Source organism: Zootoca vivipara, chromosome 10 (assembly GCF_963506605.1).
Source record: "Zootoca vivipara chromosome 10, rZooViv1.1, whole genome shotgun sequence".
Lineage (NCBI taxonomy): Eukaryota > Metazoa > Chordata > Lepidosauria > Squamata > Lacertidae > Zootoca > Zootoca vivipara.
In genome coordinates, this window is record NC_083285.1 from 27,975,046 (window position 1) to 27,992,412 (window position 17,367).

Sequence of the window (17,367 nt, forward strand, 5' to 3'; positions counted from 1 at the left end):
GGATCAACAGCGGTGTGGCACCGGAAGTCGCTTCTACGCATTTCTGGACATGCGTAGAAGCGACTTCTGGTGCCACTCTGCCCTATTTCCGGTGCCCAGACATGGACAGAGTGGCACCCAAAATGGAGCCTCCCTGGCAGGTAGGAAACCCGGGGGATTTCCAGGATTTTTTTTCTATTTGGGATAACAGTGGGAAATGGATTAAAATCTGGGGGTTTCCCGTGAAAAATGGGAGACTTAGCAGCTATGGTGTGAGACAGTCCAAATTTCGTCCATCCCCCTTTTGTGCATGTGTATTCAACTGAATATTTCATATTTCAGAGTATTTCATTTTGGCCTGAGTATGTACAAAATAACAAATCCCAAAAGCTGGAAACAAGAAGAGCAACTGCCATGTGGCAATGCACAAAACCAGCCAGTTGTTTTCATGAACACTTCACCTTGACATTCAAACTTAAAAACAATACATTTGCTGAGGCCTCAATGCCATCTGTTTTGGAAGGGGTCTTTCTTTGTCCTTTGGAAAACTGAGCAAGTCTTGGAAATATTCTCTTACGGTATACCACAAACTCATTATAGCTTATTGTACCACAAGAAGGGAATATGGAGTGAGCAAAAGCTCCTGCATATTTGCCAAAATAAATTAATGTAACCTCTTAGACTGCTAACCTTAAATGAACTTCTGTTTTAACTTTAGGACAGCTTATCCAAGTTGCTAACACAAGTAACGACTGAAGCATTCTGACAGTTCAAAGTCCATGGAATTGTATGGAGATACAACTTGCAAAGGGGCTCAAAATTAACTTTGCAGTCTAATTTAATGATTATGGAGGTCCATTTATAGTGTTTTGCCCTTTTTGGACCTGCAGATCTTGATGTTTGCAGGCTTTGCCCCACAGGTGAAGAAAATACGCAGTGATGACTACCAATTTGTATAGCTTTAAAAGCGGGTTAGATAAATATATGGAGGATGAAGCTATTAATGGCTACTACTGAAAGTGTTGGAAGCAGTATGCCTATAATACAAGTTACTGGGGGGAAACAAGGAGGGAGAGTGCTGTTGTGCAAATCCTGTTTGTGGGTTTCCCAAAGGCATCTAGTTGGCCACTGTGAGAGCAGAATTCTGACTAGATGGACATCTGGTCTAATCTGGCAGAACTAGAGATTTCATATTCTATGATCTGGAGCAAGGAATTGTAATACTGTACTGTATTAGTTTTGAAGTTGGTTTATGTTACTTTAGCTTTAGTGACATCTACTGTGGCAACAGTGTATGACCATTTTACATAGTTTTTCTTTTTTTAAATCATTCCCTTCAATTTCTTTAAACTATGTATGGTCTCTGGATTTTTCTACAATCCATCTGAGACACGGTTATAATTCTTAACGGAGCCTGCTTCTTACTTATGATAGACAAGGCTGTACTTAACACACACAAAAATTCAGGTCGTACCAAGAACTATTTGGAAAAAGAAACTACTGATTCTATGGATGAAAAAGTCAACAGCTAGTTGGATCTATCTCTAATAACAAGCAGGTCTTGTGGGTAACAGCAAAAAACATATCTACTCAGAAGTTATTCATGTTGAATTGAAAGGAGGATTAGGATTGCTGCCTCAGGGACAGAGTACAAGTAAAGTATGTCTTATAGTCCTTAAATTAGCAAAGATGGAGATTAATTTTAGGCGGTGTATTGCACAAGGTAAAGTAGTGGCAGGGAGCTGGTGGGCTGGATCTAGAGTCCTCCACTTTGACAGGTGGGTGGGGTGAGACTTTTTTTTTTTTTTACAAGTAAGCATATAGAGGGCTGGGCTACCAGTATAGAATCCTATATGCATTTATGTGGGAGCAAGCCCTATCAGAGAATGGGACTGCTAAGTATACATGTCATCCTTTTAGCAGTGGGATTTCTACTTGTGCAATAGAACTGCCTCTTTCTGCATGCCTCCTGCAATCTGCTCCAGAGGGATGGGACAAGGAAATATTGTTGCACAAGCTGAAGTCCTTTTTTTCTAATAGGAGGATTTTGTTGGATACAACTCCTTGCTCCAGCCAGGGTCCCAGCATCATTTCTCTAGGTACAATGCAGACTTACAGCACAGGATCCTTCCACTCCTTCCCCAGGGAAACCTTGTCCCATTGGAAAAACGGAAAGATGGATCACTGTCCTTTAGCTTCCTTTATATTTATAAGCAGACATTGAAGTAAATACATAAACATTGAGTATTGAGTTGTAACACAGGGACAAATGCCATTTACACAGTTTGCTGTCACTGGGATCTCAAATGTCCTCGAGCATCATTATGTTTGTCCCTCCCTCTTGCTGCCAGTCCCTGTCGCACACTCCTGGTTCCTCCTGCTGCCTGTGCATGGGACTTGCAGCAGGAGCGAAGGCACTCTGGAGCCGCAGTTCTCGAACAAGAAAGCAAGAGAGTTTTCTGCAAAAGCGCCTTCTCTTTCTCTTCCGTGTGCCAACAGGGAGGTCTGATCCAGCACCAGCAGCTGACTCCTCCGAACGTTGCATGCTGTGCTCTAACACTGCCTCCGATTTGTTCCAGCAAATCTCCAGCTGGGAAATAAGGGAAGGGCCAACAGCTCGAGCACATGCTCCGCAAACAGAAGGTCCCGAGTTCATTCCAGGTAGGTCTGTGAAACACTCCTGTTTGCAAACGGCCAGCCATTGCAGTGTCTACTGAGCAAGGTGGCCAACGGTCTGACCAGAGGTACTTTTCTGTCTGCCTAATTTTATATATATATATTTACTAAATTATATATATATAGGCAACTGCAGCTCCACGACTGGGCACGGTATAGGAGCCCCCCCCCCCCGGCTTTGTTTTTATGGAACCTGCCTCTCAACCGCTGACGAATCAGAAGAGTGGGGAAATATAACCCCTCGTTTGCTCTGAAGGGGTTTTCATGACCCAAGCAGCCCCCGCCCACAGTGGGCGTGGCAGCGATGTGGGGACGCGCTGCTAGTGCACAGAAGTTTACCCGCCGGAAGTTTCCGCGGGTTCGCGTCCGGAAGTGACGTCTCACGTCGCTCCCTGCGCTAAGCCCCCTCCTCTGTGGCGGCGGTGGCAGCGGCAGGCTGCGGCAGCTGTAGAGCCGGGCGGGGCTTTCGGCCGCGGCGGGGAGGCGGGGAGGAGGCGGCGGCGGCGGCGGAATATGGCGGACGGCGTGGACCACATAGATATCTACGCCGATGTGGGAGAGGAATTCAACCAGGTAGAGAGGCCCCGGGGCCGAGGAGAAGGCCGGCGGGGAGGCCTGGCTGGGCTGTGAGGGAGGAAGAGGGAGGGAGGCTCTGACGGGCTGTGCTCGCTGCAGGCCTTGGCCGAGCGGAGGGAAGCCGTCGCCATTGTTGTCTGCGGCGCTCGCCAAGAGGCCTCTGCCGCTTTCCCGCCTGGCGCGCTCGCGAGTGGGCGGGGGTGGGGTGGGGAAGCTCGTGTGGAAGAAGAGAAGGGCTGAGGGAGGGGGTGCGGCCTAGCTTTGAATGCGCGTCGCCTCCTCCTCCCCCCTCCCGCCTGCTCTCCTTCCCCCGCGAGGCCTCAGGCGCTGGAAAACAATGAGCCCGGAGACGGAGCCTCCTGCAGCGCTGTTGGTTGTTGCCCACTTTCCCCCCTCGGGAGGAGGAAGAGGAGGGAGCCTGGAGCCCAGCGGCTCTAACACAGGCAGAAGCCGCTGCCCCCAGGAGGAGGCTGAGATGGGGAGGCGTGACAAGATGTTTATCCTCCTTCGGGAAGGCTCGGTCGGAGCGCCGGAGATTAGGCTTACGAGAAGCTGAGGGCGCCGAGGGAGATGGGAAACAGTTCCCTTGAAAGGTGCTTCGTAGCACAGCCTCCCTTCGCGCCGCTTTTCAGTTTCCTGATGAACACACCCTGCTGCAAACGGTGCGTTTTCAACATTTAATGGCTCGGTTTGCACAGGTTGTTGAAGGCTATATGGGTATGTTTTTTACAAGCTTAGAAAATGGCAGAGGCTTTGAAGTCTATGAGAAATGGGGCAGAAAGACAAAAAAGTAGAGAATTGTTTCTGTCCCGTAACTGTTTTGCCAATCATTGTGGAGAAGCATCCAGTTCACTGAGTATGCTATTTGACGCTGAAAGGTTTGGTTTAGCTTCTACCATGCTGCGTAGTCATCTGTTCACCCATTTTTGTCCTTATTCTCTTATGTAGTCTCAAAAGAGTATTGTGGAGATTTCGAAAATACTCACATTGAGCGAGGAAGTGTTCCTAGAATGCAATTCTATGCTATTTCTTTAGGAGTAGTTCTTGTGCCTTCTTTTAAAAGCATATTTGTTTTCTCCCATATTTCAATGATGTTTCAAACTCTTTTTAGTTTTTGTTTCTGGTGGCGATGGATTAAAAAAGTTAACTGTTGAAACTAATTGTACTAAAGGTGAAAGGGAAACAGTAACTTGAGTATCTGCATTCAAAGGCTGATCTTTTCATGTTATTACAGGTACTGTAGTTGTGTTTAGTAAAGGGGGGGGACTACATGGATGAATATGCTAGGTCTGCCCCTTATTCTCATTGCACTTGCACTGTTCAAAGTGGGGAGCCTTCCTGTCCTCCTTGAGGATTCCTGTGTTATTTAGAACCCTGGAAAATCCAGAGTTCTAAAATGTGCAAGAAGCCTTTGTTGGGACAGGAGGCTCCCTACATCAGTCAATCACCATCCAACTCATGGAGTTGGTGATGGAAACATACAACCCAGGTGGTGGGTAATAGAGCAAGTGCACCGGTTCTTTCCCCCCCATTCTATATGTACTGAAGACCTGAAGAGAGTGTAGGTGAACTAGTGTTCTGAGCTTGTGGAACTGACATACTCAATTGGATTGGAGTCCTTGGTCTTATTTATTTCAGACTCCTCATGTAGAAGCAAATATGAGGAGATCCAAGGGAACACTGAAAAGTCCGATCCCTGCAATGTGTCATCAATATGCAGGTTAAAGTCCTTTGTGAATTGGAAGGCAGATGTCTGAATTGGGGAGTTTCTACTGCTTGTGAAAGGCTTCTGGATCCTCATACCTGACCTTGGCTCTCAAACTCCTGGAGGGCTTTATTAAATGTGAAAATGATGTGCTGTAGGGGACAGGGCTTTGCTTCTTAAAATTTATAAATTTATCTTTATCGTCAATTTATGACACTGTTTATATGTGAGGTGATGAAACACCCTTTTAGAAGTTCTAGAAGCGTATAGTACTGCAATTCTATTTTTCTGTTTTTAATTTGGTAATACATTCTGTGCTGTCAATCACTTGAAGTAGTACATAATTTAAATCAAAATAACTATGTATAAAATATTAATAAAAACTGTACAAACTCAGCCAGCTAAAACTTCCTTGGCTAACTAAAAGCAATACTGTATACTGTAGTTACAGGTAGGTAGCCTTGTTGGTCTGACGTAGTTGAAACAAAATTTTAAAAAAATCCTTCCAGTAGCACCTTAGAGACCAACTAAGTTTGTCATTGGTATGAGCTTTCGAGTGCATGTACCCTTCTTCATTATTTGAAATATATTAGTTGAAAATTAATCCGTCCAGGCATCAAGAAATGCACTTTGAAAAAGCCAGTTTTACTTGGTGGCAGAAGACCAAAGCAAGGAGAGACTAGCAAAAAAAAATATGTGGAAAGCATTTCATGATGTAGGCGCCATCACATAGCAAGCATAGCAAGCTCAACTTTCTGGTCTCACTGTCTTTACATAGCTTTCTTTATGGACATATGGTAATGTGGAGGTACATATAAATTGTCCTCCCACCCAAATCTGTGCAGGAGGTGTATGTGTATTTGTTGCTCAGTGATAGACGCTATATTCATGTGTCATCGTCAGGTAACATAATCTGGCCGTCTAAATTGAATGCAAATTGAACATTGTATTTGAAGTTTACTGCACGCACTGTTGTAGCACCTACACTTCTCATATACACTATTGCAGACATAATAGGTCTCTTTGTTATCTGTCTCATCACACTTAGCAAACTGCAGTTCACCAAAAATTTGAAAGTATTCATGACAATAATGGTTTACAATAATAGAGTTCTGTACTGTATGCACATCTTTGGTATAAAATACTCAGTTTTTCTCTTGGTTACATTTAGAAATGTGTAGGCCCGGAAAAATTCGGAAAAAACCATTTTTCCCTGAAGCCTTTTTTGTTTTTTTCTGAAAACTAGGAAAAGTAAAAAGTAGATAACGGAATGTTTTATTTTAACATGATGAATAAAATATTTTAAGATAAGGGGTTCAAATATTTTATAAATCATTTTTTTAAAAAATATGTATGGTATCAGATTATTCTAATTTCTGTGAGGACAGGCAAGTCCTAGGTTACAAACTGAACTCTCCAATGCAAGAACAAGATACATTTCTTCCTTTAGTAGGTGCTGTTACCACCAGAAAAGAAAAAGGTTTCAGTTTTGTTTTTGTATGCGTGCGGTATGCATTGGTTCTGTTCCTCTTCACTAGGCCTCAAAGCACTGGAAGAAAATATAGAGCAACAAAAAGGGCCTGAAAGTATATGTGCTGTCATGGCAATCAGAGAAGTGTTATGAAAGAAAAAGAAAGAAATGAAAATATTTTAAACGTTAAATGCTGTAAAACAGTCTTTAAAAAGTGAAATAAACTAATTTAAGCATATAGTAATAGCTAAAGTGGTTAACAGATCACACACATCAGTGTGAGGAAATACATAAGGTCTCATGGGCAAAACATGGGAGGTGGAGTAAGCATGTTGCATAGTAAACAGTGATGAATGACAAGTTAAATTTCAGTTCCTGTTTGGATGCACTATATATATATTTAATATGCTAGTTGTGATAATTTTATGCCCATTAAAATTGTCCATAGTTATATTTTATGTTTCTAAAGTAACAGAATGATTTTCAATCTGGAAAAGAAAAAAGAAGTGCTAATGTAGCCTTTTTTCAATTTTTCCGAAAATTTCCGTGTTCCCCCCGAAAAAAATGGGTTTTTCCCTGAGCTTCAAAATTTCTGGAAATTTTACATCTCTAGTTACATTTGGAAGCAGTTATTTATTTGACACTCCATTTTTCTTATCTGAGCCTAATGATAGTATCATCAGGGACTCTATTTTTAAAGGTTATGGTATCTTGAGTATAGATTTTTTAAAAGTGAAATTTAGTATAATTGTTTTCTGCAATAATGTAGTTACTGTAGCAAAATCTGTATGGGAGATAAAGGAACTGAGCCATGGAGACAACATGTCTGGCTAGATCTGGCTGTTCTTGCATTAAAGATGTGGTAGTCTCTGAATTCAATGAGAGCGAAAACTTGCACTGGAAACATGAGAGAGGAGTGGCTGGTCCAGGTTTGGTGACTAACATCTCCATCTGGTGCCGGCGGCGATGCTGTGACAGCTGGCTTGCAAGGCAGCTCGGCACCAAAAGAGGCTTGCCTTTTGGTACTGCGTGAGCCAGCTGCACCAGAAGACGCACCTGGGGTGCTGTGGAAGGGACTGGGTTGAGATCTCTCCAGGAAGGGAGGCTGGGAAAGAGGAGGTGGGTGGGTGCAGGTGGGTGCGCGCCCACTGTTTCCTCATATATTTGGGAGAAAAAATGGGACCACTGTACTTTTCTGCTGTGAGCAAAAGAGCAAACGTGAATAATTTTTGAGTTAGCAAGCCATTGGCAGAGGATGACCCCTTCAAGTCTTCTGCCAAAGTTTAAAGCTACTTTTGGCTACTTTGTAAAAACTCCAAAAACTTAGGGAAAAATAGATACAAGTTTCTCAGATTGAGCCCTCTGGAGGCCAGACAGAGATATTTGATGAAATTGCTGCAAGCCACATTGAGCCTGTGGAAAATGAATTAAAGATAACAGTGGTGCTTTAATAATTAACACCTTTTAATGCAATGGTCTCTTTGACATGTGTAATGAACTATAAACTCTAAAATTCTGTGTATTTTTTTGAGCAATTCTATTAGGCTATCTTGGTTATCGCGATGAGTAGGAGATTCATTAGATTCATGCATTTAATTCTTTTGGTTTAGTACTGTTTTGTTGCGACTTCAGTTACCTCTAGCTTCAAGGTGCTGTGTTTTTTAAACACTGGAAATGAAGTTTTCACTCTGTTAATTAATATTTTACTTATATTATTTGTTAATTGGTATTTTTAATTGTTGGAACATTTTACTGTTTTTAAAAATGTAATATATACTACACTGGAATAAATATTATGAAGGTATGGTTTATAAATACCATTAATTAATTAAATAAAGTTCTATTCAAGCCTCTCCAGAAAAAAATCAACTAAAAGTATGACATTCATGACCTCTGTCTTCTAGGAGGCTGAGTATGGTGGGCATGATCAAATAGATCTGTATGACGACGTCATCTCTCCATCTGCCAATAACGGTGATGCTCCAGAGGATCGTGATTATATGGACTCTCTCCCACCATCTGTTGGAGATGATGTAGGCAAAGGATCAGCACCAAATGTTGTCTACACGTATACAGGAAAGAGAATTGCATTGTACATTGGGAATCTTACTTGGGTAAGTGTTCCACTAGTTATTGCTGCAATAGGAATTGTAAGAAGCTCCATTAACTCAGACCATTGACCTATCTAGTTCACTATTGTCTGGACTAGGTGCAGCCCTCAGAGGCTTCAGCATGCATATTCTCTACCACTGAGCTGTGACCCTTCCTCTTTTGGTATAAGCAATGACTGTAAAGTGGACTTTTGAGTTTGTAATCATTGCAGTCATTAAAGTCTATGTAAATTAACAAATTCTTTGCTTATTTTAAACATAATTTGCTGAATTATATTTCTGGGCATTAGGAATCATTCCAGTAACTTTAGAAAACAATAAGTGAAACCAATTTAGCTTAAAAAAGCTTTTCTATCGTATGCATCATATGTCAGATGCACTTAGTGTCTGCTGTATTATCTGTTCCCTTGAATGGTGCAGTGGAAAAGTGATCATGAATTTTTTGGGGGGTGTGGGCTTTGCTTCTATGTTTTATTTTTGCTATTATGTTCAAAAATGATATTTCAATTATGAATATTTTCCAGTGGACGACAGATGAAGATTTAACTGAAGCAGTTCATTCACTTGGTGTAAATGATATTTTGGAAATAAAATTTTTTGAAAACCGAGCTAATGGCCAGTCTAAGGGGTAAGAATTTTGTTTAAATTCAACATTTCCATTTTTGTTCTACAGTGTGACAGGCTGTACAGGACACTGTTTTGTTGCTTGAGAGAATGTAGCTTAAGAAGATGGGACAGGACTAGAACAATATTTAAGGGAGGAGTAGTGAGTTTAACTGGACAGACCATAAAGGAAGTTGAGATTGTGTTGGTCAAGAAAAGGAATCCGTGAAGTAACTGGTTCTGAATACTGCATGAAAGCAGGTTTAAGTGCCAAAAATGAAAGCTGGTGTGCTAGAAGGTTTGGGGTGTCTTGAGCTAATAGTAAATGAGGGTTACACTTCAGAGTAAATTATTAGGAAATGTATGGTAGCCTATTACAGTTGGCTTATATGGGGGTGGGGGAATTAGGCAATTGTTGAATCAAAAACTGACTCTTAAGTCTTCCTTCTAAAATTATTGTAAAACATTTCAGTTGAGTGACACTTTCTCAGGGCCCCACCACCACCACCATACATAATTCCCCCATCTATTTTTCCCCAGGTTTGCTCTTGTAGGTGTGGGATCTGAGGCATCTTCAAAAAAACTAATGGATCTGTTGCCTAAACGAGAATTGCATGGTCAAAATCCTGTTGTTACTCCTTGTAATAAACAGTTTCTGAGTCAATTTGAACTGCAGTCCAGAAAAAGTAAGTGTTGCTCCCAGCTACTCACAGTAAAGTGAAAGACCATGTTTTGGAAGGAAAAATTACCATTTTGCAATTGTGGATGTGTTTGTATTTGGCTATTAAGTGTGGAGAATCTGCTGACTAAAGCTTGGTTTACTGAAATGAAATAATACTGCTCAAACTACAGTTTCTGTAGACTTTTTAAGAATATTGTAGAAAGACATGGATCTTACTTTCTCTAGTACTACTTTTTTTTAGTGATAAAAACATGATTGAAGCTAATTTGAGTTCCTATACATTTGAAACATCACATTGATAAAGCATCATGTAACTGGTGAATCCTGGACCTATTCAAACTAGCTAATGAAAGCATAAATATAATAAAATATAAGAACAGCATAAAAATAAACTAAGTGTTGTATATTGAACACTTTTGTTTTCTTCTTTCAGCTACACAGTCAGGCCAGATGTCTGGTGAAGGCAAAGCTGGTCCTCCTGGAGGCGGTTCACGGGCATCGTTTCCACCAAGTAACAGAGGGAGGGGTCGTTTTCCAGGCACCCTTCCAGGAGGGGATAGATTTCCTGGACCAGCTGGACCAGGAGGACCCCCACCACCTTTTCCAGGTAAAATATCTTGTGTTACACATTGCTGCCTTTATGTATAGTTGAAGATCTTGAAATTTGACTTGACAGTCAATGCACTTTGTTTCTGGACAGTAGGATTATTTTATATTGCCATTCTATACTGAATTAAAAAAAACTAAGTTAAAACACACACAGTATAAAAGAACACTATAATAAAACAGAACCACAAGTGTATAGTGTTAGTCCTGTTGTTACCGCAATATTGGACATTTTCATTAGTCTCTCTCTCGCCTGAGTCTATACTCAAAAGTTATAAGCTTTATTGTAAAACATTAGAAACCTATGGTTTAACACATAACACCGGTCTTGAAAGATCTACATTGGCTCCCAGTACGTTTCCGAGCACAATTCAAAGTGTTGGTGCTGACCTTTAAAGCCCTAAATGGCCTCGGTCCAGTATACCTGAAGGAGCGTCTCCACCTCCATCGTTCTGTCCGGACACTGAGGTCCAGCATCGAGGGCCTTCTGGCGGTTCCCTCGTTGCGAGAAGCCAAGTTGCAGGGAACTAGGCAGAGGGCCTTCTCGGTGGTGGCGCCTACCCTGTGGAACGCCCTCCCAACAGATGTTAAAAAGGAAAACAACTACCAGACTTTTAGAAGACATCTGAAGGTAGCCCTGTTCAGGGAAGCTTTTAATGTTTAATAGATTATTGTGTTTTATTCTTCTGTTGGAAGCTGCCCAGAGTGGCTGGGGAGACCTGGCCAGATGGGCGGGGTATAAATAAATAAAGTATTATTATTATTATTATTATTATTATTATTATTATTATTATTATTTAGCATTGGCATGCTGTGGAATGCAAGTAGCTGGGGTAAATGACACCTCTTACCTTTCCACCATGAGAAGTGCCAGATTATTTGATAACGTGGATTCTTGTTATATTTATATTTAATATTCATATCCTTATGTCAGTAAGCTTTCTCAATGCTTTTTACAAATGATTCTGTAAATGTGGAGAAAGTTTTCCTAGAAGTAGTAGAAGGCATTATTCTTTCTTTCTTCCTTCCCATTTAGCTGGACAGACACCTCCACGTCCACCCCTAGGCCCTCCAGGCCCTCCAGGTCCTCCTCCACCTGGCCAGGTTCTACCTCCTCCACTAACGGGTCCCCCTAATCGTGGTGACCGTCCCCCTCCTCCAGTTCTGTTTCCAGGGCAACCCTTTGGTCAACCTCCACTGGGCCCACTTCCCCCTGGCCCTCCACCTCCAGTTCCAGGCTATGGTCCTCCACCCGGTCCTCCACCCCCACAACAGGGCCCCCCTCCACCTCCAGGTCCTTTCCCCCCTCGTCCACCTGGTCCGCTAGGGCCACCCCTGACATTGGCTCCTCCTCCTCACTTACCTGGGCCTCCACCAGGTGCTCCCCCACCAGCTCCACACGTGAATCCAGCTTTCTTCCCCCCGCCAGCCAACAGTGGCATACCTACATCAGACAGCCGTGGTCCACCACCTTCAGACCCATATGGCCGACCTCCACCTTATGACAGAGGTGATTATGGTCCACCAGGCAGGTGAGTTACTTTCCTCATTGATAGCAACTTTATTCCTCTTTAGAAACTCTTAAAGAGTCTTAATAAGGAGGCTTGATTTCCTTCAAGGAAGTAAGGTTACATCAGAAAAGTGTTTCTCAAATGTGGGGATGACATTAAACCAGTTTAATGACTTATATAGTGATAAATGTGGAGGACCAGCTTTGCCTTCACCAGACATAACTTATGATTTTTGGGCCCCTAGAAAGCATGCATTCGAAAGAGGGGAACCAAAAATAGTGATGATACAGTCATACCTTGACATCCGAAGGCTTCGACTTCCGAAGATTTTGACTTCCGAAGTCAAAGCCTCCGGAAGTCCTCCCGGCGCGCGCCCGTTCTGCGCAGAGCGGCGCGCGCGGTCGGTGCATGTGCAGAAGTGCGAAATTGCACTTCGCGCATGCGCCATGGCATCGCTTCAACAACCGAAAACCTCGACTTACGAAGACGACCGCGGAATGGATCGTCTTCGTAAGTTGAGGTACCACTGTAGATAGGTAATTGATTGCTGCAGTGTACATAGCTTGCTGCGGCGTGCAAACATCTGTGAAGTGGAGAACTGATCTAACCCAGGCGTTAGAAAGCAGAATAGAACAATATACGGTCGGACCTTGGATCTCGAATGCCTTGATACTCAGACATTTTGGCTCCCAAACGCTGCAAACCCGGAAATGAGTGTTCCAGTTTGCAAATGTTCTTTGGAACCCGAACATTCAACAGGCCTTCCATGGCTTCCGATTGGCTGCAGGAGCTTCCTGCAGCCAACCAGAAGCTGCACTTTGGTTTCCGAACGTTTTGGAAGTCGAACGGACTTCCAGAACAGATTCTGTTCAACTTCCAAGGTACGACTATATGATTGTACATGCTAAAACTACACCCCAGGAAAGCATCATTGGAACAAAGCAGCAGCTTTTGCCAAATCATGCCCACAAATCCAGTGCAAAATGTATCCTTCGCTAAAGGATATTTAACCTACCAACATCTTGGCTGACAAAGGAAAGAAGGCTTCAGATCCAATCCTTTGTTCTCCCCTGCAGGTGTTTTGTGAACTCCCAGTGGGTGTGGGTGACTGCACAGTTTGAGAACCAGTGTGTTAAAAACAATACTTAGGCCTTCCTCATTTCCATCAGCTATGTACAGTATTTGTTTTATTTTGTTTTCATTGGTGGCTTCTTTTATGTCTTTAAACAAATGCTACATTTGTAAGCTCCCCTTACCTGTGTGTGTGTGTGTTTGTGTGTAATTAACTTTTTAATATTCAGCTACTCAAGTTTTCTTCACCAGCTGAAAGTTGCAATTTAGTTCCTTTAAAGTAAATCACAGTGTAAATATTAATATAAATGTATGTTCTTTTAAATGGACAAATTTTGGTCTCTAATAAGAAAACACTCTGTGCGTCAGCTTGAGATGTCCTGCTTTACTTTCTGCTTAACCTACATCTTCCTAGCAACTCCAGTGACCTAGAGTAATCTTTGTATGACTACTCTGATGGATTCAGACAACCATATCAGATGGCAGACAATATGAGGAATCATTGAGTTGTTTTTTAACTGAAAGAGGAACCCCGATTGTTGATCAAGTTTTATTCAGGAGATAGTTAAATTCTTTGTTTTCACTCAACTTGCAAGTTATCACTATGGGTGAAATGCTTAGAAATCCCATGATGACCTTATGTCAGCTGCTGTATCAGTTGTCTACATCCACCTTTTCTTTTCCAGACTTACATAATACACTCCTGTTGGCTTACCCTTTGCTGCTAATTTCCCTTTGTTGCTGTTTGTCTTATGTTCATGTTATATCAAATTTTTAGACGTTTATAGATTGTGATATATAGGAATCTACTTGCATGTTGTAGCATATAACAGAGGCTTTGTTGGGATAATTTTTTGTCAAATAACCTTCCTAGTCTATTACTTGAGAACATTGTTTCTAGCTTTGTTAATTGGTTCATGGAATTACTGTCTAAAATTTAAAATGTTATCATTCACCTTTTTCGGAATTTAGAGCATTTGGCATAATAACTTGGAAGACTATGCTGAGAACCCATAGTTTATAAAACCAATCTTTTTAATATTTTGTATATCAAGATAATACTCTAATAAACAAGGGAGGGCTGAGGGGGTTGAAAGCAGAAGTAGAATCTCTGCACATAATGTCCAATATTTTCATGATGATCTCAACTACAATCCATAACTATATTTAAATTGTCAATTATATATCATAGGCGTTTCACTGGAAATAACATGCCCATAAGAGAACAATTACATATGCCATTGTATTGGAGACAAACGAAAAATAATACTCAAAACGCAGGGAGGTATGAATTTTTAGACATTTCCTCTTATGCTAAATCAGCTATAGGATCTTGATCCACTTCTTGCTCTTAAGAGGATAGCATTGCTTATCATTCTGCATTTTCTTTCTACCAAAAGAACTAACACTCGCAAGAAAACATTTCTTAAAAGCACGTAAAGCCATATAATTTTATAGCGCTGGAAGGAATATGGAGAACATAGTCTAGTTGGTGTTCCCCTGCTGATGGGAGGTTATCTATCAGCAGAAGAGAAAGAGAGGCAACTTTTGGCAATTCCTCCTCACTGCCGCCTCCCCATCTTCTCTAGAGGGTTGAAGAATTGAAGTTTGACTGATAATTAATTTCCTTCCCATTCATCTGGCAGATGTCTTCCATCAGCAGGTGAACAGCAATGGTTACCACCAGCAAAGATTAAAATCGTATCCTAAGGCATGACTTCCTTTCTAGCTTGTCAAATATATTACATTATCTATATTAGTGTGTGCCACAAAGAAACTGGAGGAGGAAATTGGGTGGTACATCCTGAGGCATAGTAGTAATGCCTGTAAGAGGAGAAAGGCCTTCTCTAGTCTTGTTGTCATTCTCCAGATGTTCTGTTTAAAGCAGAGAATGGCAGGTGTTGCGGAGTTCAAGGGAGCATAGCAGAATAAGTATATTTCTGTCACTAACTTTAGTTAAGTAAATAGTTAACTACTGGCACATCATTATGCTTGTGTTAAAAGCATGAATATCTTTAGAGAACAGAGCATTCTTAATGCTTGGCAACATTTATTCATGATGTTCACTATGACAGATATATTTTGAGGACAGAACTCTTTGAAAGACTCATTTACTGATTTGAGCAGGCTACAGATCTCTGCCTCAGTGATACATATACATGCTAGACAGATTTGTAACTATCTGTTGGAGCTTTCTGAAGATGGAAAGCAGAACATAAGTAGATTATCTGACATTTCACACTAATAACAGAGTTGTTGCTGCTGTGGTAGTCTACTTTTTCTCTCTAGCCTGCAGGTTTTGCATTGTAAATATCTTGGTTTAGAAAAAGCTTCCTCTGATTTGTTGTTTTGCTTAAATTGCATACTAGAATTGTTAAAACAGTTGCACTTCCCTAACTTGTTGGAGGTAAATGTTTTGAACTTGTGTGTGTTTGCAGAGAAATAGATGCTGCAAGGACACCTTTAAGTGAAGCAGAATTTGAAGAAATCATGAATAGAAACAGAGCTATCTCTAGCAGTGCCATTTCAAGAGCTGTATCAGATGCAAGTGCTGGTCAGTATATTTATGATCGTCTGATGTGATATCTAGGACTGTCTCTGCACATATACATATGCCTATCCACGAAAATAATCTGATAAGGCCCTTCTGTGTGTTTCCACTTTCTAAAATACAGGTGTTGGGAGCACATGACTGGCCTTTTTCTGTTGTGGCACTCAGAAAGTGAATTCACTGCCATTGGACATTAATTCCTCTCCCTTATCTTAGTGTTCTGCCATCAACTAAAAGATTACCCTTTCAGCATGCTTTTAACTATCTGTTGCTTAAATGCCACCTGAGCACTTCCTTTTGGAATTGGAAAGGTCTAATATAGAGCATGTGCCTAGATCCTACAAACAGCAGTAAATGTGTTGTTTATACCACTTCCGACAATGTGGGGCCTGCATAATTGAATGCTCCCCTACCAAAAAATGAATTACACAGAGAAAAGTGTAGTATATCATGAAAATGCTAGAGCAAGAACACTTTCCCATTATATCTATTTTTTCTAATGTAGAGGGACACATACTGTATGGAGGACTACTTAGTTGTATTAGCCTCCTGCTATAGTAGTCTAGCTCACCCATCACATTAAACCATCGTTTGAAACTGGTTTAATATGAACAAGCAGCATGCTGGTACACGTTGCTCAAAGGTTCCTGTGGCATTCCTCTTTTCCACTTTTGCTGCTACTGCACCACAGATGAAGCAAGCAAGTGTTTGGCTTGTAATGTTGCTTGTGGTTCATTCAGAGAGAAGCAAATCATGAGCCCAAGTTTAGGCAATGTGACAAGTCAAAAGAGTCTAGTTTGTTTTGTCTGTGGCATGGCTGGAGAAGTAGTGGAAGAGTGTCATGGGAACTTTTGAATGGCATGAACTCACACACTACTCATTCACATTAAACCATAATTTTTTAAAAACTGGCTTATTGTAATGTGCGGACTAGGTCAGTATGAAGTGGAACAATCTTGTTTGAATAGTTGAAGAAGGCTGGACAATGGGAAGGGATATTCTGATGTTAAGAATTAATTTAACTGTTCATTCACATTGTTTTATCAATTTTCAGCGGAGTATGGAAGTGCTATAGAAACCTTGGTGACTGCAATTTCATTAATTAAACAGTCCAAAGTATCTGCTGATGATCGCTGCAAAGTACTTATTAGCTCTCTGCAAGATTGCCTCCATGGAATTGAGTCCAAGTCTTATGGTTCCGGGTCAAGGTAAACCTTTTGTATAAAAATGTGGGAAAGTTTTGAATAAAGTTTCAGATAAGAGTCGTGGGGCTAAATTAGGGAATGGACCTATTTAAGTCATGCAATGTACTTAAGTCTATGGATTTTAGTGGGTCTATTCAGTGTGTGACTTGGATATCACTTAAAATAATTAACTTGATGTAGCTCTAGTTTTTGTAAAGCTTAATTTCATGGTTAGGAAAATGCAGATGTAATTGGAAGGTTAGTTTCTAATGAAACCACAGTTGAACAACTTCACAGTATCTTAAAACCTAATTAAACTGTTGGGGGAAAAACCATTATAAGTTCTTAAAGTGACTTTTATCAAGGAGGGACTCAAATTACAATAGCTGGTAGGAAAGGTAGAGTAGAAAAAGCATAGCAATTCCATTATCTTGAACATCAGCTGGACTTGGAATGGAATAAATTTCAATTCTGAACACCTGTACCACAGTATCATTAGGGGAATTTTCTGTCCTGCCTTTTGGCTGTGCAAAGGCTCCTAATGTAACTTCGAGATGTAAAAGACAAAAATAGAATAAAAGTCATGAAATCATATAAACAACATTAGCAGCAGAACTATTACTTGATGATAATATCACAGT

At 41.1% G+C, this 17,367-nt stretch overlaps 1 protein-coding gene across 6 annotated transcripts in view; it reads left to right on the forward strand.

Moving 5' to 3' along the window:
- Positions 1-2,414: 2,414 nt before the first annotated feature.
- Positions 2,415-17,367, forward strand: part of CPSF6 (cleavage and polyadenylation specific factor 6) — a 30,157-nt gene continuing 15,204 nt past the window's right edge. For 2 of the 6 annotated variants that reach the window (XM_035127010.2, XM_035127011.2), the window contains exons 1-9: positions 3,095-3,228; positions 8,312-8,521; positions 9,043-9,146; positions 9,662-9,807; positions 10,237-10,410; positions 11,446-11,941; positions 14,184-14,276; positions 15,430-15,545; positions 16,597-16,750. In XM_035127010.2, coding sequence (XP_034982901.2) covers positions 3,169-3,228; positions 8,312-8,521; positions 9,043-9,146; positions 9,662-9,807; positions 10,237-10,410; positions 11,446-11,941; positions 14,184-14,276; positions 15,430-15,545; positions 16,597-16,750 — 1,553 coding nt within the window. In that variant the 5' untranslated portion in view covers positions 3,095-3,168. Of the gene's footprint in view, positions 2,641-3,094; positions 3,229-3,490; positions 3,894-8,311; positions 8,522-9,042; positions 9,147-9,661; positions 9,808-10,236; positions 10,411-11,445; positions 11,942-14,183; positions 14,277-15,429; positions 15,546-16,596; positions 16,751-17,367 lie in introns of those variants that run through there. The other 4 variants (XM_035127012.2, XM_035127013.2, XM_060279652.1 and 1 more) reach the window with 3 other exon arrangements.